Below are 27,091 nucleotides of genomic sequence, written 5' to 3'. Positions count from 1 at the left end.
TGTATTTTCAATTGATATTCTGTGGATGTCTTTAGCGTTCGCTTTACAAATTCTGCAACAAAAGGATGGTCTAAATGATTCTACAAATCCAAAAATATCGTTGAGGCCAAGATTATCACCTAGAATCAAGACAAGCTGAAATTTAACACAAATTTATTTGTTTTTTTACTATTATCAGGCTTTGTTTTTTTAAAAGAATTTATTTTATCAACGAACTTTTTGAAAACATTTTTATTATCTATAAATTTTTTGTTGTTGTGACTAATAAGCATATGAAATAATTTACCATGGAGGATGGATGCCATATTTGCCGGTACAACGACTAAGAAAACAAAATCTACACCAAATTTATTTGTACCGTTATGGCTAGCTAAATAGTTTCCAACTTCTAGCTCGTCAAAAAAATAAATAAATAAATAAAAAAATACAATTAAGAAAAAAAAAAAAAAAAAAAAAAAGAACAGAGGTAGAACTATTAGATCTCTTGCTTTTTAGTATATTTCTAAAACGACATATTCTCTTAGATAATATTGCTCTTGGTAGCTGTTTCATTCTTTAAATTTTTTGTGAAATTAAAAATATCATGAAAAAGTCCTGGTATTTCTAAAAATAACTTTTAATTTTTTTAATGGAACGCTCATTGCATGAATTTGTTTAGGTAAAAATTCAGTTACTGTCTTGAATAAACAATGCCTGATAACAATTTCTTTAGGTTCAAAAAGTCCTCTTTCTTTTAAAATACTGAAGCGTTTTGATTCAGTTGCTAAGTGATTGAAAATATGTGTATATTCATCAAAGCATACATTTCAATCGTTACAGTTAAACATTATATTTTTTGCCTTTTAAATAGTTACAACATCTTTTGTTAAATTGGTCAGAATAATATTTTTTATAAAATCAGACATGTAATCGACTATTTCTTGTACTGTTTTTTGAGGATAATTAGTGCTACCATACAAAGATATAATGAATCTAAGTATAGAATCAAAAGTAATTTGTTTATTAATTATGAAAATTAGATGTAAAAATATATGAAGAACGTTCTAATTTACTCTTATAAATATTTTTTGGATACAAGTGAACACAATACCATTAAAAATCAAACAATTATTATTGCAGTAAGAAATAAGTCCAACTTAATTTGTCTAACTCTTTACACAACTTTCTTGCTGAGGCAAAGGGTCTTACAACAGGATTTTCACATACATGCTTAACTTTGAACATCTATACATAATCGTTTCAATAGGGACAACTGTTAAGGGCAGTGTAAATTTTATAGAGTGCCTCTACTACTTCGATTAAGGACGAATAAAAATATTTCTGTTCATTAAGAACTATGTATACTTGCAGTACATTACTTATTTCACCTATGAAAACGATGTCAGGGAGTCTTTGGTGCTTACAAGATTGTAACCAAGTTTCGTGCTCCAAAAGAATTTGTTTCTCGTCTTTTTGATTCTGTAAAAATATTAAAATATTAAAGTTTAATTTTAATTTAAAAAATTCACTTTATTTTTTATTGGTTTTCAACGACTTCATCGAAGGTACCAATTAACATTTTAAAAGTTACAACTTATAAGTTACTACAATTAAATAAATTAGACGAAATTGTTAAAGCGTGTATTTAAAAGAAAAATAAGGAACTTACTATTATCTGTAAAATAAAAAAATTACTGACATCTTGTTTGAAAAATTGAGCGTTCCACTTCCAGTAGACGTACATTTATTCACATGTATGTACAGGGGTAAAGTAACAAGCCAAGAATACCAAAGTGGTTTTCTGTAAAATCAATGATGTATTGTACAGTTTTCTTATAAATTCATGAAATATTTTAGCATTCTTTTGGACATCTACTTCGAACAGTGACTTACTTGAATTTATTAGTTTGGCATGAGTGCGATTAAAAATTTTTATGTCTTAGATCCTTGATATTTCAAAATAATCTAAAAGCTTGGTAAATGTGTCTGACCCATTTTCAAGAAAAATATTTTTATGCAAATTCCCTGGCTGAAGACTAATTATTTAGATGCCAACAAAAACGAGAGAAGAGGCGCGTTGTGCTTAACCGTTCGAAGCGTAGGCCTACACTTTACACTCAATCGACTATTACTAGGTATTCTCCGACTGTCCCTCACTCTCAGCTTCTATCTCCTTATCTTTTCTGCTCTTCTATCCTTTAAGGCCCAAACTAGAAGGGGCGCATGGACACCTAGCTGTATGCTATCGTAGGTAGCAGTAATGTAAAATAAATAGTTTAATGTTTTACAAATCATACTAAAGCCAAACTGAATATGAAAATATACAAGGTACTAATAAAATTCCTAGAGGAGGATAAATACATGAAAAACTGTCAAGATATTTTTGAATCGTATCGATTTTTCTATTTTGATCACTTAAAATTTTCCTTCTCACATCAAATGTGCTATCCTACTGCAATAATACGTCTTGAGTTGTCTGGTTAGTTTGATCTGGATCTTTTAAGCAAGAAAAACTAGTTTGTTACTGTGACGTACAATCGTCTACAAAACAATAAATTATTATGTTTAATGTAGGTCGGTTTAGTAATATATTACAAAATGTTATGTACTACCAGAGCTTTTGCCTGACTAATTCTACCTTCCAGTAACTTTTAAATGAGTTCGCCAGTATTTGTATACATCATACAAGCAACCTCCAGCACTAATTATTTAGCGATATACACCTTGACTATAAGGGTTGTGAATGTAATCTTTGTCTCCAGTTAAAAAGAGTTCAACAAATTAATCACGAAGTTTTATTAAAGTTTCGTTTGAAATTCTGTAAATATAAAATTATTATCATAAATAAATTTGAAAAAAAATTGCATTTTATTTTCTGTTTCCATTTTTTCATTTATACATACTATTTACCCACTGTTATTTATTAGAAAATTGTTGAAAATGATAATCATACTAAATGTCAGCAAAGCAATGTTCCAGGTATATTCCGATAAAGTCGTTAAGGTTGTTTGCTTCTAAATTATTAATGCACTAACGTGTACGATTGCTCATTTCTTTCCAATCACATAAAACAACCTTTTTTTTATGCGTCAATAATCTAATCTCTGCGTTGACACACAGATTTCTAATGTAAGTATTCTCAATAAATCATGTGACATGATCAAATGGTATAAATCATTTCCAACGAGCTGAGCATCTAACATATAAAACAAGGAGTTAACTAAGAAAAGTTTGTAGATGATTTAGGATACGTATGAGTAAGGTAATATGAATGAATACAAATAATGTAAATTAATTAATAAATATTAACGTGTGATTGAGTAGTATTACGTTAAGTAGGAAGTGTGGACTGTTAAGTGTTTTTGTCTTTACAAGGATAACTGGAGGATCTTTAGTAAAACTTTTTTTTGTAAATAAAGAAATTGAGGTTATATTTACTCATGGGGGGTGCGCTCGTTGATATTTATTGCTGTGTCATATATCACTTCAATTTCACAAAAAATGTTTACAAGTTCACGCACTTACATTAACAGCTAACACTTATTAACTTTTATTATTGCACACCAACTTTCTGCCAAACCAAACGCAAGATATAAGCAATATTACGTAAGTGTACCCAATGAATGCATGGCAGTGTACAGTGACACCAAACTTGGATCAGCGACGCGATCAAACGCTTGGTACTGCTGTCTACTAATCTAGGGTAAGCAGTTCACCCAATTTAAAGGAGCAGTTACACCAACAACTTGGGGGTGCTGCACACAGTAGCACTGGTAAGGCGCCGCCGCCAAATTTTTTCCCAGTGCAAGGACTAAAATGCCTAATACTGTTTAACTTCATAGATCGACGGAATTGTAGCTCTAACGCTGCACCACCGAGATCACAGAAAAAAAAAAAATAATAAAATTAATAGCGTGGCACAGACAATTGTCACTGTAATGCAAGTGACGAAGCTTTCTGCAGAAATATGCATCGTATACTCACTTAAAGTAGTGACCTATTGCTATGTAGCTATATTTACGGTCTAGCCACTCACGCTACAAGAACTTTAAAAAAAGGCTGTATGAACACTTTTGTAGACTGAACATCGTATTTACTATACTTCAAGAGTTTGTGACTAATTTGATAATGTTAGTTTCATAAAATCAACAAAACTAACTAATAGTTCTCCTGGTTGCAAAGAACGACATCATCATAATACATCTAATTATATTATAACTATTTCTTTGTTGTAGAATACTGGCAGCTGTACAATTCAAAAAATTACAAGTAACAATATTGGAAATTGGCAAAAAATTTTTGGTCAAATATTGTGGTAATGGACGTCGATTAAAAAAATGTTTGAAAGTAGATTTAACATCAAGTAGTGTAGTAATTATGCAATTAATTTTATATGAGAAGACTAAATGATATTATGAAAATCATGAACTTTAAAATAAATGCTTTACCGACATGAAAAGTAAACATAAATGGTTAAAAGTATCAGATTCTGAATAGAGTGTTTCATTATGGTAGTATATCAGAAGGTCATGATACAAATATGTGACGTACTCAAAATCAGTGGTTTCATGTCAATAATAAACGAATTGTCAAAAAACAATGGCCTAAGGGTGCTAAGGATCTTTCAATTTTATTTTTAGAGAAAATTTAAAATACTTGAAGGAGATTAATAGAAAAAAAGGAAAATTCAAATAGCACGTGAACAAAACCAGTCTATTAAAAAAAACCTATCATTTATAAATTTTATAAGACTTCCTGTTTAATTTTCATTGTAACAAGTTGACTTAAAAAGCTTACAAAAAAATGAAATCTCCCTAAAAAAAACTACTTTTATTCTAAAATAAAATGTTGGTCGAGTTTTCTGTGTTTCAGATAAATATAAAAAAAAAATCATGAATACAAAATTAATATCGTAATTTAGTGGTATGTACTTCAGTAGTTATTTTAATAGTGGCAACTACAATAATCCTAAGTGCCGTCCTTCAAAGAAATGTAATATTTCTAATGCTACGTATTCCAAAATATTTAACGGAACGAAAGATTTCAAAAATAATAAGATTGACAAAAAAAGTCAAGATTGCAGTTAGATCAAAAAGGTGTCATTCACCAAAAAAAATTTAATGATAAAATAAATATCTTTATTGCAATATTTAAATAAAAAGCTTTGACAAAAAAAGATTAACGATTAACAAAATTATAACATTAACTATCAATCTTTGTCAAATTTTTTGACATGTTCAAGAGTTCTTGTTTACTTAAAAATGATTGAATAATAAATTAAGTATCTTTTTCCGCCCTCGGGTGGTTTTGGGAGGCTGGTACTTCCTCGGGCGAAAAAGCAGTTTTCCGGAACTCGTTCGAAAAGTCTCCTTTACGAACCTCATTACGTCCCTCGCCTTCAGCTCGGGCCGCAAACGTCTCGGTTCGCAAACAGAGACTTTTCAAACTCGTAGGAAAACTACCATATTAATATCAGAGCAATGAAAAAAGTTTACCAAATGAAATTTAAGATTTACAAAGTAATGAGATCAGCAAAAATAATTAAGTTTTTAAAAATCATTATAAATCTACATTCAATTGTTGCAATACTTATAAGGGATAAGTTTTTCATTACAGAGCAAAAGGTGTCAATATTTTGTAAAATTATCAACAATTGACATTGAGTTTCGAACAAAAATACATATTCCAAATTTTCACGTGAAATACATAAGAAACTGATTTGTGTGCTAATACTTCTATTTATTTATTTTAAATTATTTCTAACTTCAAGACTCACAAAGGATGTATAAAATTAAATGTTTACTTATATTGTAACCATAAACTCATTAGACATTCTTTCACGAAATTAAGACATTGAATATTCTAGTATGTACAATTAAACAATTTATGAACTTTTCCTGAAAACAGTCAAGATTTTCCACAATTTTTAATACACATCAAAAATAGTATAAAGCCGTTCCAGCAAGTTATAGCAGCAGATTCAATAATTTTGCAAAATATTGACACATTTTGATCTTTAACAAAATATTTACCTAATTTAAACATTGTTTTAACTGTAATATGGATTTACAGTAATTTTCAAAAACTTAAATATTTTTAAAAATCCCATTACTTTATGAATCTTTACATTTATTTTGTTAACTTTTTTATTTGCTTAGATATTTTAATCAAAATATTTATTATATCATTCAATCATTTTTAATTAATAAACTTTCTTTAACGTGCCAATAAACTTGACAAAATTTTATGATTGATCTTATAACTTTGATAATCGTCTATTCGTCTTGTAAATTTTTTTTTTACTTCAGGACTGTAATAAAGATATTTATTTTATTGTTAAATTAATTTTAAAAAATTAAAATTTTTTTAATTTTGCAATATGCTTGAATTTTTTTTGTTTATCTTATTACTTTTGAAATCTTTTATTTCGTTAAATGCTTTGGAATAAGTAGCATTAGAAATATTATACATGATTGGAAAAAGTCACTTGGAACTATCGTAGTTTTCTCTAATAAAATAACTGCTGAAGTTTATACCACTGTATTAATATATGAGTTTTGTGGCAATGATTCTTAATCGGATGGCTACCCAAAACACATTAAACAAGCCTAACCTATCACTTTATATTACAATATAATATACAATTGTAATATAAAGTGATAGGTAAGGCTTGTTTAATGTGTTTTAGGTAGCCACTGGGTACTCTTCACTCTCTAAAAATGTAATATAACTTTTTGTTTAACATAACAAACATAAACATAACAATGATTTTGTATTATCTCTTATAGTTTAGGCAACTAGTTCTAGGTATAACATTTACATAATTTTTTTTACATCTTCAACTTTTTTGTACCTTTACTATTCGTTCCATTATCTTTAAAACTCATTGTCTAGTTATTTAGTATTCGTTATTAATATTCAATCTCATTAGTATAGCCACCATTTATCTTATTTACGCTATGTTTCGATCAGTTATTTTGTCTTCTGTAATATATTTTCCTGGTTTAGAACTCATTTTCACAGCTCGTGCTTGTAACTGTTTGCTAATTTTAGCTGTCTGTCTAATCTGCTAAATATATACTTGTATTCCACTTGGATTTTATGAGCGTGATTCTTCCTTTTCTTATTCTTTTAAAGTTAAGCTTGCCACTGCTAACGTATTCAACTCAGCCACTATCTTTGCCGTTAAATGCCTGCAGTAGTCTGTATCACCACCTGTATGACTACTACTGGTTGTGTTCTCATGCATTTGCTACCTAAAGGGTATCCTCAGTTTTGGGGGGTAAAATCCCCTGAATTTTTTTTTTTTTTTTATAGCATCCAAGTATGTCTTGGGGCTAAAAATGAAGTGTCCCCCAAGGTTGTAGGTTCCAAAAACTTTTTTAGGACCTAATAAAGCCCAAAAACATCTTTTTTTATGATTTAATTTTTTTCTCGCGTTCTACTTACAAAATAGATCTGGAAAAAATCATGAGTCTTTAGTTTTTCATGACTTTTGAATAGAATTTTTTTTAAATTTGGAGTTGAACATTACCACGTCAAAAATTATTTTATCTTTAAAACGCTATTTTAGTAAGGTTTTATCATACCTGCACAAAATTTTATCTTTCCGTCTTGTAGAACGTCAAAAACTAAGTCAAGAATGTATTTTTAATAATTTTTTTTAGTAGTGTACCATGTTAAAAAATGTTTACGCTCACCTAGACTGCGCGAGAAAGAAAGGCTGGAAAGAGAGGGAGGCATTATAATGTGTACGAGAGAGAGAGAAAGAGAGAGAGAGAAGAGACAAGCATCTTGCAATGCGTATTAGCGCGGGACGCTTTAGGCCTGTTCACGAGGGAAGGGGTTTTATGCTGCTCCCAATCCAGTTCAGTCGTGTAGAGGTGGAAGTGGTTTACGGCGAAAAATAAATGTAACGCAAATGTGCAATAAAAATTTATACAGTATATTTACAGTGCTTAAATTATGAAAATGTGCTCAAGTGAAGGCAAGCAGAGAGAAGCTTTCTCTGCCGCCGCGGCGCGCTAACTAACTTACTATGCTCGCAGAGCAATATTTATAGAGACAAAAGTTAAAGTAAAAGCTTCTGGTACATTGGTAAGTAAAGGTACAAGAGTAAAGGTAAAACGGTCTCTTGGGCATTGCAAATGTACGCGATGGTAAAGGCGTATGATCGGAAAATTACTTCAACTTTAATATAAGGATAACGAACGTGACGCAATTTAAATTTAGAAAAGGTTTGTCGGCAACTATTCAGGTACAAAACTGAACATACCGCCCACCATACTACGGTTCGGGGTAAACGGAGTATTAACAATTAGCACTGCACTTATGTAAAACAAACTTAGAGTCTGTATTTTGAAAATGTCAATAATGTAATGGACCGGAAAGCGTCCAGCCGAATATGGTGCGCTGGGCCATGGGTGTCCCAGGTAGTCCGATGCGTAAGCCCTCTTGAAGAACTCGTGGAAGCACATCAGCTCCAAGCAGCAACTCGATTTCCGTCAGATCGGCTCGAAAGTCATCTGCAAGCTCCAAACCCTGTAGATACTTCCAGTCGCCTGGAAGCTTGAAGTTTCCTGACCTGTAGCTGGATATGAGCGAGAGCACTAGAGCTTCGCACGTGAGCTTCCCCTCGCTAACCATGGAGGCGAGAGTAAGGTAAGTTTTTCCATGAACTCGCGGAGTCTTGATGCCACCGATGCCAATGACCTCCATGCTGGCCTCTTCATATTCCTGGCGAAGTTTACTTAGCAGGCTCTTTGCAACAAAGGATCGCTGAGAGCAGTTGTCGAGCATGGCACGAGCGATGAGTGTGCGTCCGTTCGGGCCTTGAATTCGGACGAGCGCAGTAGGCAACAGTGTAGTGTTTGGAGAGTCTGGCGACGCCATCCAATGACAGGATACGAGACTCCCTGTCATGAGTGTAACAGGCCATGCAGAAGATGCAAGATGCACTGTATTGAGAGGATTCTCGTGCAGCAGCGTATGGTGATGCCCGTTGCAAGTTAGGCATCGTATGCTTGATTTGCAGCTTGCGAGTTTGTGAGCACCAAGGCAATTATAGCACATGTTCTTGGCCTCAACAAACTGTTTGCGTTCGTGTGGCGATTTTGCTTTGAAATCGGCACAGCGTAGTATGAAATGCTCACCTTGGCAAAAGCGGCATTTCTCCGTGAAGGCGGCATATGCGTGCGAAGTAGAAGACGCCGTCTTGTCCTTCTTCCGTGTTGCCTTCTCTGTAGAAGACGCGACGATCTCGAGCATCGAGATGCGTTGTTCAATGAAACGCACGAGCGTTTTAAGTGCAGGAGGCTCGTGGGTACTGCTGAGCGATGACTCTCATTCTCGGAAAGTTCGAGCGTCGAGTTTCTGAGCTGTAACAGCGACCACCAAGTCATCCCACTGGTCCGTCGGACGCTTAAGCTGTTTAAGTGCAGCCAAGGCATTTACAGTGCCACTGAGCAATGCCTTGAGTTCGAGCGGCGATTCGTTGCTTACAGCCGGCGCGGCTAGCAAATCGCGAGTTAGCGCGGCAACCAAGCGCCGCTTGTTTGCATAATGATCCTCCAACCTTTTCCATGCAGCCTCGAAGTTGGCATCGATTACCTGGATCGTCCTCAACAATTCAGCCGCCTCGCCTTGCACATGCGTCTTGAGGTGCTAAAGCTTCTCGACGTTGGAAAGTCGAGAATCGTTGACTATGATCGCAGAGAACAGATCCTTAAACTCAAGCCAGTCGTTGAAATGTCCGGAAAATGTGGGCACAGCAATGGACGGCAGGTTGCGAGAGTTAGCTGGTGGAACAGGAGCTGGGTCTGATGCGGGCGATGCAGGAAGTTTTCCAAGCTGTTCAGCCAAATTAGCTGCCGAATCGAGGTGAGCTTCTTCGGCGATTTCGTAGCTGTTTTCATTGAAATAGCCGATGTCCTTAGTATCGTCTGGAGAAATGTTGAGAATCCTGAGATGAGTGTCCTTGAAGTCATCCCAGTTTCTTCGTAGTTGCTGTATACGGCTCTCGATGATTGCACGAGTGAACTTATCCTTGCCGCGCTTCTTGAGGTTTTCGTAAGCATTGCTGATGCTTTTGTACAACTCCTGTTGACGCTTAAATAAAATTTTGAGTTCCTTGACGTCTGCCATGGAGCAGTCGATGTCGCGATGAAGCGCTTGATAATAGGGCTGAGTGTTGGCAGCAAACGACCGCCCGCCTTGGCAAATTCAAGCACGGAGAGCATGCACACATTCTGATTCCTCGAATGACTCACTACTGCAGCTTCGCGAGAGCGCGTTCACCTACACGGCATCAAATGGTCAAGGCAAAATTCAAGGCTTCACTGAGCACTAGCACATATCCACTCCTGCACTGACCGCCGGTCCCTGGAACCACGCTCTGCTACCAAAATTTTCACGAGGGAAGGGGTTTTATGCTGCTCCCAATCCAGTTCAGTCGTGTAGAGGTGGAAGTGTTTTACGGCGGAAAATAAATAGAACGCAAATGTGCAACAAAAATTTATACAATATATTTACAGTGCTTAAATTGTGAAAATGTGCTCAAATGAAGGCAAGCGGAGAGAAGCTTTCTCTGCCGCCGCGGCGCGCTAACTAACTTACTATGCTCGCAGAGCAATATTTATAGAGACAAAAGTTAAAGTAGAAACTTCTAGTACATTGATAAATAAAGGTACAAGAGTAAAGGTAAAACGGTCTCTTGGGCATTGCAAATGTACGCGATGATAAAGGCGTATGATCGGAAAATTACTTCAACTTTAATATAAGGATAACGAACGTGACGCAATTTAAATTTAAAAAAGGTTTGTCGGCAAATATTCAGGTACAAAACTGAACAGGGCCATTAGGCCAAAAGAGATAAGGAATAGGTAGGGTACACACGTGCGTCTATTGCCCGAAAAGCACACCAAGTCACTAAGAGACAGCATCGCCATGACCTTGTCAGCGCCTGCCACCTGCGAACAAGCGACTAACCAGCAAGATACCTGGCCGAGAATTCCTGTGGAAAGATTATCTGCTCAGCCAACAAGAGAAAACACGAGGGTACGCAAAGCCAGGTAAGCGCAGTGCGTGCGTCAAAATCGCGATATCCGCGTAATCTCTCTCTGTGCCCGGTTGAATTACCACGTGCCGTCGGCTCCGAAAGGAAAGCTGTCCCCGGCCGTACGTGCCTTGCTATTAATGCGATCAAGCGAAAAACACACACACACATACACACAGATGCTTTTGTACCAGTGCAATTAATGTAGTTTCCGTTCTTGTGATCCCTAAATATTTGTGTTTTGTTTTACGTGAGTTTTTCCCTGCATGAAGCCCTTTCAGCTGCTCTTTATTTACAGGTTTTATGTAAACACCGACGCGCGAGCATCCTGAGTTGAGCCAGAGCTGAGCTGGCCCCTCAGCAAGCAGACAAGAGCAAGGGAAAGCGGACTCGTTGTCCACGTTGTAACGCGATTGTGTCTCCAAGGGTACCCAGGAAGCGCAGTTCCGGTCAGAGTACTCCTCGCATTAATTAGTGGCTTTCAGAGCCGTAAGCGAGCATAGACATCCCGTTACAACTTGCACAAAATTTTGTTCTCTTATCTTGAAGAGCGTCAAATAATAAGTCAATAACGTACTTTTTGAGATTTCTTTTAGTGGTGCGCCATGTTCAAAAGTACAAAAAAACCATTATTTTGACTCCAACAGACTTAAAACACAGCACTTTCTCAAAACTTATTTTTTTCTCGCTTTCTAACCACCAAAAAAATCTAAAAAAATTTTCGAGTATACAGTTTAATATTACTATTTAAAAGATTTTTTTTTGAATTGTTAGAGTTGAAAATAACCTCAAAAACAATCATTTCAACTTTAGAACGCTTTTTTGGTCAGGTTCTATTACACCTGCATATAATTTTATTCTTCTTTCTGGTAGAGCGTTGAAAAATAAGTCGGAAGTGTGTTTTTTGAGATCATTGCAGTAGTGCGCCATGTTCAAGAATGCAAAAAACCGTTATTTACTTAACTTTGATTTTTTTTTAACCACATCACATCGTAAATAATACAAACATATCTATTTTATACAAAAATAAATAACTGAAGGTTTCGCAAGAAATTACAGTAAACAACTATACGGAAGCATAGAAACCCTGTGAAGATCTTGCTGAAAAAATCCAGTTTGATTTTTTGATTTTTTTTGAATAGTGACGCGGTGTGCTGTTTGTCTCTAATATTTATAGCACCTCCCACTAATTTTCAGCACTACAACAGATAACGATATCGGCATGGTACATACAGGGATATTCTTAAGTACTTGAGGAGCGGGGACCAGCGTGTGGATCAGCTTCCCCTGAGTCAAAATCCGTTTACAGAATAATTTTTTAACAATTATTCATTAAGTAAATGGATTTACAAAAGTGCTCAATTTCAGCGTGTTTAGAACGCAAATTTCAATGGCGCGGGCTGCCATGAAATGCAGTGTCATGGATCGCAACAACATAGCAACAAACCTCTAGGTCGGTAAACAAAGTCTGAATAGATCCCCTAGCGGGCAGGAGATGGCGCTCAAATGTGATTAAAACAGTAAAAACGTGTAGCTATAAAATTATTAGAAAGAGATGAAGGGCTGAGTATCAGAAACGTAAAAACAAATAAATAAGCGTACAAAAAGGTTATTTAGTTAACCAGAGATATCATTATAAGATCATTCTACATACGATGAAATTGACAGTGACGATGAAGATGATGATGATAATGATGAAGATAATAAACATGATAATTAATGTAATAAAAAAAAGAAGATACAATTGTAAACAACATTAATAATAATAATAAAGAAAATGTTTAGCTTGAGCGGTTATCAGGTAAGACTTGGGCCGCACTTGGGTAGTACTTAAGCAGTGGCGCTTGGGCGGCACTTGGACGGCACTTTGGCGGTACTTTGGCAGAATGTAAAAGCGGCACTTGTGCGGTACTTGGGCGGCACTTGGGCCGTACTTTGGCGGTACTTGAGCGGCACTTGGGCCGTACTTTGGCGGTACTTGAGCCGTACTTTGGCAGAATGTGAAAAGCGGCACTTGGGCGGTACTTGGGCAGAATTTAAGCAGCGGCACTTGGGCGGTACTTGGGTGGCACTTGGGCCGTACTTTGGCGGTACTTGGGCAGAATGTAAAAGCGGCACTTGAGTGGCACTTGGGCCGCACTTTGGCGGTACTTGGGCAGAATGTAAAAGCAGCACTTGGGCGGTACTTGGGCAGAAGTTAAGCAGCGGCACTTGGGCGGTACTTGGGTGGCATTTTGGCCGTACTTTGGCGGTACTTGAGCAGAATGTAAAAGCGGCACTTGGGCGGCACTTGGGCCGTACTTGGGTGGTACTTGGGCGGCACTTGGGCCGTACTTTGGCGGTACTTTGGCAGAATGTAAAAGCGGCACTTGTGCGGTACTTGGGCGGCACTTGGGCCGTACTTTGGTGGTACTTGGGCGGCACTTGGGCCGTACTTTGGCAGTACTTGAGCAGAATGTAAAAGCGGCACTTGGGCGGTACTCGGGCGGCACTTGGGCCGTACTTTGGCGGTACTTGAGCAGAATGTAAAAGCGGCACTTGGGCGGTACTCGGGCGGCACTTGGGCCGTACTTTGGCGGTACTTGGGCACAATGTGAAAAGCGGCACTTGGGCGGCACTTGAGCCGTACTTGGGTGGTACTTGGGCGGCACTTGGGCCGTACTTTGTCGGTACTTGAGCAGAATGTAAAAGTGGCACTTGGGTGATACTTGGGCGGCACTTGGGCCGTACTTTGGCGGTACTTGGGCAGAATGTAAAAGCGGCACTTGTGCGGTACTTGGGCGGCACTTGGGCCGTACTTTGGCGGTACTTGGGCAAAATGTGAAAGCGGCACTTGGGTGGCACTTGTTGTTACCCAAGTACCGCACAAGTGCCGCTTTTACATTCTGCCCAAGTACCGCCAAAGTACGGCCCAAGTACCACCCAAGTACGGCCCAAGTGCCGCCCAAGTGCCGCTTTTACATTCTTCTCAAGTACCGCCAAAGTACGGCCCAAGTACCGCTTTTCACATTGTGCCCAAGTACCGCCAAAGTACGGCCCAAGTACCGCCCAAGTACCGCCAAAGTGCCGCTGCTTAAATTCTGCCCAAGTACCGTCCAAGTGCCGCTTTTACACACTGCCCAAGTACCGCCCAAGTGCCACTTTTCACATTTTGCCCAAGTGCCGCCAAAGTACGGCCAAAGTGCTGCCCAAGTACCGCCCAAGTGCCGCTGCTCGAATTCTGCCCACGTACCGCCTAAGTGCCGCTTTTCACATTCTGCCAAAGTACGGCCCAAGTACCGCCAAAGTACGGCCCAAGTGCCGCTCAAGTACCGCCAAAGTACGGCCCAAGTGCTGCCAAAGTACCGCCCAAGTGCCGCTTTTCACATTCTGCTCAAGTGCCGCCAAAGTGCCGTCCAAGTGCTGCCCAAGCGCCACTGCTCAAGTACTACCCAAGTGCGGCCCAAGTCTTACCTGATAACCCCTCAAGCTAAACATTTTCTTTATTATTATTATTAATGTTGTTTACAATTGTATCTTTTTTTTTTTATTACATTAATTATCATGCTTATTATCTTCATCATTATCATCATCATCTTCGTCGTCACTGTCAATTTCATCGTATGTAGAATGATCTCATAATAATATCTCTGGTTAACTAAATAACCTTTTTGTACGCTTATTTATTTGTTTTTACGTTTCTGATACTCAGCCCTTCATCTCTTTCTAATAATTTTATAGCTACACGTTTTTACTATTTTAATCACATTTGAGCGCCATCTCCTGCCCGCTAGGGGATCTATTCAGACTTTGTTTACCGACCTAGAGGTTTGTTGCTATGTTGTTGCGATCCATGACACTGCACTTCATGGCAGCCCGCGCCATTGAAATTTGCGTTCTAAACACGCTGAAATTGAGCACTTTTGTAAATCCATTTACTTAATGAATAATTGTTAAAAAATTATTCTGTAAACGGATTTTGACTCAGGGGAAGCTGATTCACACGCTGGTCCCCGCTCCTCAAGTACTTAAGAATATCCCTGTATGTACAAAGTAGGTCCATGCGCATGTTTACCTGAATCGTCCAATCAGACGAGGAACCCGTATAACGTCATATCCAATCAGATGTCGAGCCTGTTTGACGAGATCCAACATTCCAATGTGATTTTAATGGTATTTTGTCTTCTTGTACCATGGATATAGGTATGGAAGTAATGGAAATGCATGTAGTGAGAGGTGCTATAAATGGCGGAGAAAATGAGCACCACGTGACCCTATCCACCACACTGTCCCTCGACCCACTGTATTACTGGCGACTATTCCGCAAACCTCGCCAGCAGTAAATGTCGTATGTTTGCTGACTGTTGACCATCTGTTGACCGAAATAAGGCCCCTTTTTCGTCTTACGTCGTCTGCTTACTACTGGTGTGATTTGCGGAACACTCGCCAGTAAACTACACCAACGCCCTCTAATTATACAACGTTGCCAGGTCGCATACAATTTAGCGCTGACGGAGATGGCGGGTGGGGCTTATTCTTTCACCAAAAGCGCTCGCCATTACATAGGAGGTAAGCGTACATTTTGTGTATCTGTATTTACCTGCTGCACGCGCATTATACGTATATAAATATACAGAACACACGCTTACCTCCTATGTGATGACAAGCGCTCCTGGCGGAATGATAAGCCCTATATACGCAAAGTGAACTGACCTATATTTTGCCTATATTAAAATTGGAGAACTATACAGAATTACACGGAATCAAACTTATCGACGGAAGACGAAGGACTGGTGGATTATGATGAAAAACTACAGGACTGAACTGAAATTGGACTGGCAATGTGCGCACGCACCTATACTGACCCTCACCTTGGGATGGGTTATACCAGTTCATACGCTGAGTATATTTAATCATTTATTATAAAACAATTATAGCGTATTTCTCTATTTTGCTGTCCCTAATAGTACAGAGCGTCTAAGAACGTTTTAAAAAATTTGTGTACTATTGGGGATTTGCATACACCTTCGTCACTGGAAATAAACTTGCAAACGATTGGTTGCTGTTCCAACCCTCCAGGCAATACTATAAAGGCAAAACCATCGTTTAATTAAATTTTTGCAGACTGTCTGTTTTTTTATTTTTTTATTAAGAAATTAAGCTCTAAGCAATTTTTTGCGATTTAATTGCAAAATCTGCAAACGATTCCGCAATTTTAAGTATTTTTTTATTTATTGCTACGTGCAAGTTGTTCCCACAGTTCACGGAGCTTTTATGCGCGCATGTTCTAGGGCGCCAATGGGGGCCGACCCGCTTGGAATAAGTATATGATTTGCTCAGCAGCTCGGCCTCCATCGACGCTCTCACACATGCGCGCGTAATCAACATAATTTAAAGCTAAATTAACATAGTTAAATGTTATTTATATATATATATATATATATATATATATATATATATATATATATACTCAATGGGCAGAAAATTCGTATACTTATGTTGTTTGCGGTGCCAAACACGAATATGAGGTAAAAAAAAAACCTTATATAGTCATAATGTTTATTAATTTGAAAATGGTGATAATTATAATTTATTTACATTTATTATCGCTTTTCAACCAATTGACATAGATCAAAGTATATTTTATCAATTGTTATCAGCTTGGTAGCTAATACGCTCTTCATGTGAGCGTTATTAGGTTATTGACAAACTGACTACTTCTGATCTCCTAAGGAATACATTTTTCTATATTTTGCTTATTATTTTAGTTATGTTTCCCACGCAAAAATACACAAAAAAACACCTTCACTTGGATTAAAAAAGGCAAACTCCATTTTACATCAATGTAGCGATACATCTCTAAACATAGGTCTTTCGAAGACTACACAAGTAAAAAAAATGTTTATTGTTTTTTTTTTATTTTTTACTATCAAATTAACAAGAAATCACACTGAAATCGCACTTATACATAAAATTGTTTTCGACTTTTAAGTTCGATATTTCAAAAAGTAGACAGGTAGAAATTTTTAAAATTATTTTTCGCGTTTTTCTGACACTAGTATCTATAAAAAACCACACTCAGATCGTGGGGCCATAGAAATTGGAATCTTCCTCATTGATTGACTACCAAATAATATGTATCTTCAAAAAAAATAAACAACCATTAACTTGAAAATTTTTTCATTGCATAGTGATAACAAAAATGAATGAAATACTAATGAGAAATCAGATATACTATCAAATTAGTGTACACACTGCTAGTAAATCAGTTTATTTGTGTACCTTCATGTCATGTTTCGCCATCATAAAGTTTATTTAATAGGGATGTGTAGGAACCTTTTGAAAAATATCACATGGTAGTCATGTAATAATCATAAAATTATTTTATTTTTAAGTAGGGTAAATTAAAGATCAAACATCAAACCTTTGCACGTAAAGTTCATTGAGGATAAGACTTTTATAGCAGTTGCTTAGTTAAAACATATTTTAGCCTTTAAAAAAGTGATTTGCACGACAGAAAACAAGTGAACTAAAGCATTAGAAATTGTAAGCATTCATGATTATGATCAATAAAGAATAATTTTTTTGGTACAACTCTTAGAATAATTGTAATAAAATAAAATGTATAATAATATTCTATGAAACAGTTGAATATTTAAAATATTTTAAGTGATACTTACTCATTGATGTGTATATGATCCTTTCATGAATAACTTACTGAAGTGATTGTGCACATTTTGACTTATTAAGTGAATATGCACATTTGTAAGTTAAGAAAAAAGTGATTGTATTTATTTATTATCTGCAATCATTCTACTAATAGTAGTGTTAGTGTAGGTGAATACACACATATATATATATACGTATGTATGTATTTGTAATTTTTTGAAAGCTCTTTATCAGACACAAATAATAAAATTTTATTTTTAATATAACTCTTGTTCAGACCACAGAGCATTTTCGTCTTTAGGCAGTTTTTTTTTTTTTTTTTTTTAACACCATTGCTTTCCCCCACTTTTAAGGGATAAAGTAGTAGTATTTATTTCTGTTTCAGGTGCAGTATCAATGGACGAATAGCCAGTGGCTTTATTTGCTTCAAGACGTCTTAGATTACACAATAGTTTTTTTTAGCAGCTTTAAAAAAAAGTATATCCAACAAAATAGGTATTTATATCTATGTAAAGTAAAAGTTCCTATTATAAAATTTTTTTTAGCATTTTTAATTACAATTTATTCTAAGTCCAATAACATATTTTTCGAATTTGATTTATAATCGAAATAAAAACTTTATGAATAAATGTACATCATTTCGTAAAGACTTATAATGGAAAAGTTGAGCAGTTTGACCTTGACAGCGTGACACTCAGTTCCCAGCACAATAGTGGAACCAGCGAGCGCAGAGAGCGGGTCACTGCCTGCACCATATTTACTTCTCTGCTACGTAAGATACTGTAAGCATCGTGCAGAAGAGCTTTTTTTCAGAGTTATTCTTTTTTTGAATTTTACCTTTAATTCAGCAGTAATTTTTAGAAAATTTGGTTTTGATTCTTAAATTATTTATTTACAACCGTGGTAAGTATATTAAATTCACTTTATTCAAGCTCTTATGATGAGTTGCTGAGTTTTTATAGTAGAGAGTGTTTCACGAATAGGGACTTTTACCGTATAGATATTTTACATATTAGTCAAAATACAAAGTTAAAAAAAAATGTTTGATTCCATTAACAATTTCTAATTGTTGATTGAAACTATCTAACCTTTTATTGTTTTCATAAGATATCAATAACCTTTCGTTATTATTAAAATATTACATAAAAAAAACCAATATAAAGCTAAAATATTTTCTCAAATTCCAAAGCGTCATTTTTACATGTAGTACTAACAAATACTTATAAACAAATTATTTACAGAAGATGAAATGAGTTCTACAAATTTAGAACCTCCAAACAAAATACATAAACAAAATAATACTAAATGTTGTAAGTGTCAAGTCTTCTTGCAGACGAAAAAAAATAAGCATTTGAAAACAATTCAAACAAAGGAACAGGCTGAAGAGTTTTTCAAGACTTATAACTGTTATGTCCAACCAAATGACACTTTTTGTCAAACATGTTTCTCGGAACTAAGGTATGAATAGACTCAACTTCATAAAAATCTTACAACAGAAGACACTAATCGAAACTCAGAGACTGTGTCAGAAGAGACGATTTCAACCGAGTACCAAAGTGATGATATGAAACTGTGACAAGCCTTATCTGAAGTTTCGATCAATCAAGACGAGATAAAAATATCTAATGAACAATATTCACAAGAATCTACTTAGTTTTCACAAAAATCTAACCAAACTTCATCAAACCAAGAATCAAGTGAACACTCGATGTATTTCCCAACGGATGAATCTGAAGGTAAAGAGATTGAACGTATCGTCAGGTCTTTTGAAAGAATGGTTTTTTCAAAATCATATTGTTCTTTATGTGGAGAGAGAAACAACATTATCAATGCGACCCTGCAGGATCGTCTTCAAGTTTTTACGAAAAGACGTTTGTTCATTCCCAAACAAAGTCGATGCTGATCTAGCCATTGGATTAAAAAAAGGTTTTATGAAAACTTGATATCAACGATGTCTGTTTAGTCAACAGAGACTACGATTGAAGCTGAAGAGGCTAAAACATTTATCGAAAAGCTGTCAAACCAAGCTAATGTAAAACTACATGATGAAATTGGTAAATTCATATTATCAGAAAAACGTGTGATAGCTTTCACCGGATATTCGTGGAATACAATTTTACAGCTTAAAAAAATGTTAACAACAATGAAAAAATCTGTTAATAGAAATGTAACCCAAGCTCTTGTGATATTTTTATTCAAACTAAGATCCGGAAATTCAAATGCATTGATAGCTGCTACTTTAGGAGTTACTGAAAAGATTGTTGAAAATTCGATAAGTTCTATTTGGAAGTGCTTTAAAGTACAAATACTTCCAAAGAACTTTGGAATTAGTGCTCATAGCCGAAACTTTCTTTTGAAGGAATAGGCAAAGGCTGTGGAACTTTTGTACAATTTGGATGATACTTTGTTTGTAATTTGTGATGGCACTTACTTAAGACACGAGAAAAGTGCAAATAATGCTTATCAGCGAAAATCTTATTCTGGACAAAAAAAAGTTCCATTATGCAAGCCTTTCACCATCTGTACTACGAATGGATATATTGATGATATTGCTGGGCCATTTGAAGGTACTTTTAATGATGCCACGATACTTCAACATATTTTACAAGATCCAAATGGACTTATGAGTATTTTAAAAGAAGATGTTTTCATTCTGGACCGTGGATTCAGAGATTTCACAACTCATTTAGAAGAAAAAGGTTTTAAAGTACTGATGCCAGCCTTAAAAGGAAAAAGAAATTAACTTACAACTAAAGAATCGAATGAATCAAGGTATGTTACGAAACTTCGTTGGGTTGTCGAAGCTATACATGAAATTCTTGCACAAAAGTATAAACTGTTACATCATCAATTCAGAAATCAAGCCCTTCCAGATTCTGGAACATACTGTCAAGTTGTTTGTTTCATTCAAAATATCACTAGACCACAACTTAATTCATACAATAATAAATTAGACGTAATTGTCGAAAGAATAAAGTCGCAGAATAATGTCATAAAAGAGCGACTATTACAAGTACAGTGTCGAATAAACAATTTGAATACATAAGAGAAAGTAAAATGGCATATGAGATGATGCAAAAGTTTAAAATAATGTATACAAATAAATTCACAGCACTGCAGATGATTAATCGAAAAAAAAAAATGAACAAGTTAAGTTAGAAAACTTTTTAAAAAATAGAAGAATTTTTTTGCTAAGTTTGAAAAAATAGCAAACCAAGTCAAGGCTGCTGTATGAGAAATAAGTGAAGCCGAAAAATGAGTCACATGTTAAGAGCATTGCCAGCAAGCTGTAGCTACATTGGAAACTATACAGATCTAATACCCAAAGACCAAAGAACTGTGAAATTCATGAAATCGATAACCAAAGAAAAAAGGAAAAAAATGCTTTGGAACTGGAATGAATAACATTTGAAAATGAAAATTAATTAATTATGAATTAGCAGAACTGTAATAATGCAACTCACTTGAAGTGTAAAATAAGAGTGTTAAAATATTTAGTAAAGACAAAAGATATAAGATTTATGATTGCGATGAAAAAATTGAAGTATTAAACTGTATAGTAGATTCAGATTGGGCCAGTGATAATATTGGCAGAAAATCAAAAACATAATATGTAATAAGAATGTACAATGAGGTCGATGTCCCAGTACTCGGTCACTTAAGCAGACGGAATATCTTAATAGTCAGTTACTTTTTTCTTTTAAAGGCATTCACTATATTTTCAATTGGGTATATACGTAAAATTTAAAAAGTAATTGTTTAGTATCTTAATTAACTACCCTATGTAGGGGTAAACGGTACAGTTGTTGACCCCCCGATAGTGATCGACTGCCACATGCATTTTTAAATGGAGCCTTTATGTATAGATATACAAATTATACAGTGGTCAATCACTACCTTAAGGTGTCAATAACTGTACCATTTACCCCTATCTATGTTTTAAAAATTTATGTTGAAAAAATCAGCCAAATGACCGAATATTACAACATGATCGATTACTGGAACATCGACCCTGGTATAATTTTTTAGAAAACTCATAAATAAAAAATGAAACAAAATGTTTAACATACATGCAGATTGCAAGGCGTTATTCAAAAGTTATTACTAAATAATCACTTATGAAGAGTTTGTTGAATAAAAATTTGTTGAATGCGATTGCTCAATATAGAAATTTTACAAAAAATTGGAAGTACATAAAAATACTGAATTACTATGTAAATATAAAATATCACGATAACATTTTGAATATAGTAAAAATTAATTCAAAAATTAATATGGCTCATATGTTACATAAGAATTAAATTAAAGAAAAATTTAATATTAAAAAAACAAAAAATGTTACAGAAAGATAATAGCAAAATTAAGTGAAATTGCTAAAGGAAAAGACTAGAAATTTAAGGAGGCTTGTGGTAATGTAAGTAAATTGGTTCAGTCTAGTTCAAGCGCTTATACACATCAAAATGACAACCACGAATTATACGCACAGCACCAAACGATTTAGACAGTTAAGTCTTACATTTTATATTAAGCAGTCGCTCTCTAGTCGTTAAGGTCACGGGGTATAACAGACAATCAGCTGATTTCTCATTTTAATAAATATATTTCATTATATTTTCAACCTTAACTTTTACTATTCGCAACAGTAATAATATTAAAAACAAGTCAAATGGAACAAAACTTAATCCAAACAACTGCAAGGTATGACGGTGAATAATTAATGATTGACCACAAGCAACGTTGGGGCTTATTCTTAGACAGATTAAAAATAATAATATTCCAAAGGAATTTTTTTACAATAATAGTAAAAAACAAATTTATTGGTATTACCTACGGTCATGTCGCAGAAAATCAAGTGATATGTTGGTATTGTCAATGCACAATCAAAAAACTTTTTGATTATTTTTATGATAGATAACATTATTTCTACGATAAGCCCTTGCTTCTTTAAATAAACGGTCCCAAAAGTTGGATACTTTTATAATGTTAAAAACGTCATCCTTAGTGTATAAGGTATTACATTTATTTTTTAACAGTGATGGTGAATAAGAGAATAAAAAAAAAAAAATTATTTATACAACAAAGTGTATTTTACTGGTATTTATACATGACAAATTTGTGTCTAAAATTGTTTTCCTTTTTTTATAATAATTTTTTTTTGTCGAACAGTTAAAAAAATTCAAACTATCACTGAAAATATTTTTATCCAATTTATAATATGGTAGTAAATAAGTTTATTACTTAAAGTTATGTTAAGTTAATATTTTAGTTGTATGGGGTTCAATTATAAAATAATAAAAAATTACTTATACCTCCACGTTACTCCCGTCCGGCAGAGTGAATATGTATTTCTCTGCATCAACTGATTCTTCTTTTTGTGGATTACTGGACAGATAACATACTCGTTCTTTCATTATTCTAATGATTTCAAATTCAGCACTTGTATTAAGATTGATTCCTTCTTTTTTCAGCAACAATTTTAAATATTTTGTAACATCACGCCCAGCAATGTCAATTCTAATTATACTGTGAGGCATAGCAAATCCTTCGTAAATTGGAACTGCATGAGTAACACCATCACCTGCATCAAGAACAACACCAGTAGTTCTTCCTGTTGCATACCTATAAAAAAAAAAAAAAAAAAAAAAAAAAAAAAGGAATATACATAAATTTTCATTTAGATATATTATAAGAACATTTTTATAAACATGAGCATAAAATATCAAAATTTAAATTCATGAACATTGAAAATGAAGCTCTAAGTTTTATTTCTTTATTGTTTTTTACACTGAAGGGCTTCCATTTCTTGAAATTTGTGTTTTTACATACGAACAATACGTACATTCGGATATTCCTTATTCTGCTATACTACACATTTATAAATTATATATCTAAATAGTTTAAAAGCTTACACTTCTTTTAACAATCATTTTCTTTTCTAAAAATTTTTCTTCCCTTTTAATTCATTATCTCCTTTCCTGTTTTAACTTCTGATTCAGGTATAATTTCGTATGATTTTTAATGTTTACAGAGACCTTGCAGCAGTTCTTCTATTAGCAACTTTTAAAGGTTTTTTTCAATCTTTTGTCAATGCTATCATTATAAACCACTAGTAATTTTTTTACTGTAAAAATTTTTTTCTGAAAAAACAAAAATAGTATGGAAAAGTGATCAAAATAGCAAGAAAATAGGTTTTACTGAATCTTAATCGGTCGGTAATTTTTTACAAAAATTGTTACGAAATTAAATTACTGCAAAAAAAATTACGAAAAATGACAGTTTGTTTACATTAAGTTATGGTACCTATACACACTTATGTATACCTATACATAGTTATGGTACTTATACAATGGTCCTGGAAACTTTTTTGGAGGCTTCAATTACAGGTGTTAATACTCGACAGTTTTATACACAGTTGTAATTTCAGTTTGTTGTTTAAAAATTTTTTTTTGCATAGATTATTGCAAAAAATCTGTTCTACAGATCTTTTCGTATTTTTTTCACATAGGATCTGTGAACGAAATTCCTCTTTCAAAAGTATACTCTGTTAGTGATACTATTTTTCTCCTTATATTTCCATTAAAAAAGTGATAGGAGTATTTTTTTAACAGATAAACTAGCCCACCTACACCATCCAGCCCATCAGTTCTTTCGTTGATTTATGTTTTACTTTCCTTAGATTCTAATTGAAGCAGCTGATGGTTGCAGCTAGTAGTATTCTTATACCCAGTACTGTCGTTATTGACACTAATCGGTCCTTCGGTGTTACTTCATTGTTTTTTGAGTTTCACAATATTTTTCTCACCTTTTTTTCTTTTCTTAAATTTTACTTACAGGCAGTTTATTAATAATTTCTGTCCAAAAAATATTTCTTTCTATATAATTTTTTAGATGTACAAAATGCAATATCTCTAGCTTTTTTGTTTTTTAGAGAAACTTGAACGAGGTCAAAATAGATTTTTACTTTTTTTGAATATTTCTCTATGTATATTCAACTTATAAATCTAAAAATATTCTGTGAAATAAGCGTATATTCTAATTTTTTTTAGCTTTAATCATGCTATAACTGTGAACTTTCTATACAACTAGAAAGTTTTAAAAAACAACATTTTTCTATGAAGCCGTTCTTGAGGAAGTTCCATCGCCGACTGCAGTAATCCATTCAGTGAAGACTGATGCGATGGCACTAGACCAAAGCTTTCTTTTATACTAGTAGTGTGTTGGTAATTAAGTTTGTTTTATTTTTAACTTAACCTACGTCCTGTTGCAGCCAGTCTAGCATACTAAATATTTTACTGCACGCGCTCCCTAAAGAAATATGGCTGGCGGTGTTTGTCACTGTACACACCGAAAGTAATAGCAAACTAAAATACTATTGTAGTTATTTTATCAATTTTTTTTATCACTAACACCGATTAGGTTACTTGGTTTCTTAAAGATGATAATCTTAGCTTTACGGTACGTATGTTGTTTTTGCTTGTACATTCCATTTCAATAGTTCAATTGGTCGACTAAAGTTTGCTTCAGGCCTTCAGCTATAAGATGCTTTAAATCGATTTAACTCGAAATTTTGATAACGAACCCACTGGATTTAAAGATACCATAAATAAGAATCCCATTGGGTTTAGCACGATCTGAACTTTAAAAATAAAGGATTCAAAAATCTTGTACATTCCGTGATGGAGCCTCCTTAACATTAGCAATTTAGATTACAACTGAAAGTCTTAAATAATCTTTCTGAAAAACAGTGTTCAGGAATAAAAGGTTGGTACTCTTGAAATAAGCAATTAATTTTCACGTTTCATTGACTTATTTATCATTGTGCTGCGTACAGATGAAGAATGATTGGGAAATATTTGAGCCATTAACAAAATAAAATAAAAATACTAACGATTTTGGTATGATAGTCCTATTATTAGATTTTTGTAATAAATTAATTATACTTTTCTACCAACAAGTATTTTTAGGTTATACTGTTTTACATTGACTGACGTACCATATTTAAAAAAAATTTGACTTCAGGCCAATTCAAGTACACAGTACTCCATGTAAGGTTTTGAGACCTTAAGGTGCTTTAGAGACAAAAAGTAATAAAAACAAATTTTTTATTTTGATACAGTTTTTTATAAGAAATCGTCGATATTTAGATTTTACTTGAAATGAAAACGCGACCAATGTTGAAAGAGATGCTTAAGACTATGTACATTAAAGATTTTTATTATTTAAGTAGTTGTTTAGAACATTATCGATGAACATTTACAACAGTGTATGTTGAAGTTACGTCCATCCATAGATTCACAACCTAAAAGTCAGATCTCTCTATCCCTCACAGCCCTACTTATCCCACTTATACGAACATACTACCTTTAATGCAAACCAGTTCGTAGATTCGTTTGGAAAGGTAGTTTGAAGCGCTTTAAGTAGCTCTTATCTGTTTGTATGGATATATTCTTACTAAACGCTCAAGGTTGCTCCAATCAACCTTCCCAGACTAGCATAATACTGCACAAGTTATTTCTCTAAAAAAGTAAGGTATCTATTATTATTAACTGTATTGTATATCACCACGATTTAATAGTAAATCCGTTCAAGACAGTGTGCATGATCCATAAGTGATGAAGTTGAAAATAAGAAGCTTTTTTACCTTAAAAATCATTTTTGTCTAAAATTATAAAAGTGGAGTTAAGTGATGTGACTGGAAAGCTCTTATGTATCTTAGAGCCTCTCACAGAGTCACTCCCACCTTCTTTCTCAGAATTTTTTCAGCCCCTTCTTAGCTCTTCCTCCAAATAAAGCAAAAATATTGTTAATTACCCTGTTATTTGAACTAGTTTAAAGATGCAGTCGATTTTTCTGGTTAAAACGTTTAACCTTTTTCCAAAATAAAAAAAAAAAATTTACTATTACCTTGCACACTTGAATAACTACACTTATATAACATTATTATACCATTTTTTCTGTATCTATTTGCATGTTAAAATGTAAGTATCGTTCGAATTTTTTTGGAAGTAAGAAATGGATTGAACTTGACAATTAAATCCATAACAATAAATATTTTAAAGGCGATAATTATTAGACAAGATTAAAAAATAAAAAGTATTATACTTGGCATAATAACCCTTGAATTAAATTAAAAAAACGAACACGATAATATTAAGATCCAAAAATGCAAAATTTGTCATGAATTGTGACAAAGAAAAATATATTTAACTTACTTTGCCAATAAATTAATTGTGCTGCTAAGAAAATTTCTGACGCCTAACATTATTAGAACAAATTTTGCGGTAATAAGTATATTTGAAAAATAATTTTTGGTAATTAAAATAAAATGTGTCAATCAATTCAATAGTGGAAAACAATTTAGTCAATAAATAAATGTTGTTCAATTAATTTGAATCGTTTAAATTTCTAGTA

The 27,091-nt window shown here is 34.1% G+C and overlaps 1 protein-coding gene across 5 annotated transcripts in view; it reads right to left on the bottom strand.

The window, feature by feature from the left end:
- Positions 1-27,091, bottom strand: part of Arp1 (Actin-related protein 1) — a 553,556-nt gene that overhangs the window by 256,814 nt on the left and 269,651 nt on the right. For all 5 annotated transcript variants that reach the window (XM_089597204.1, XM_089597206.1, XM_089597207.1 and 2 more), the window contains one exon: positions 22,990-23,299. In XM_089597204.1, coding sequence (XP_089453330.1) covers positions 22,990-23,299 — 310 coding nt within the window. The remainder of the gene's footprint in view (positions 1-22,989; positions 23,300-27,091) is intronic.

Source organism: Copidosoma floridanum, unplaced genomic scaffold (genome assembly GCF_036245765.1).
Source record: "Copidosoma floridanum isolate Cflo_tuat_1 unplaced genomic scaffold, Cflo_Japanese_pri ptg000031l, whole genome shotgun sequence".
Taxonomy (NCBI): Eukaryota; Metazoa; Arthropoda; class Insecta; order Hymenoptera; family Encyrtidae; genus Copidosoma; species Copidosoma floridanum.
The sequence above is the reverse complement of the archived record's forward strand: the minus strand, read 5'-3'. Positions and strand labels throughout refer to the sequence as shown.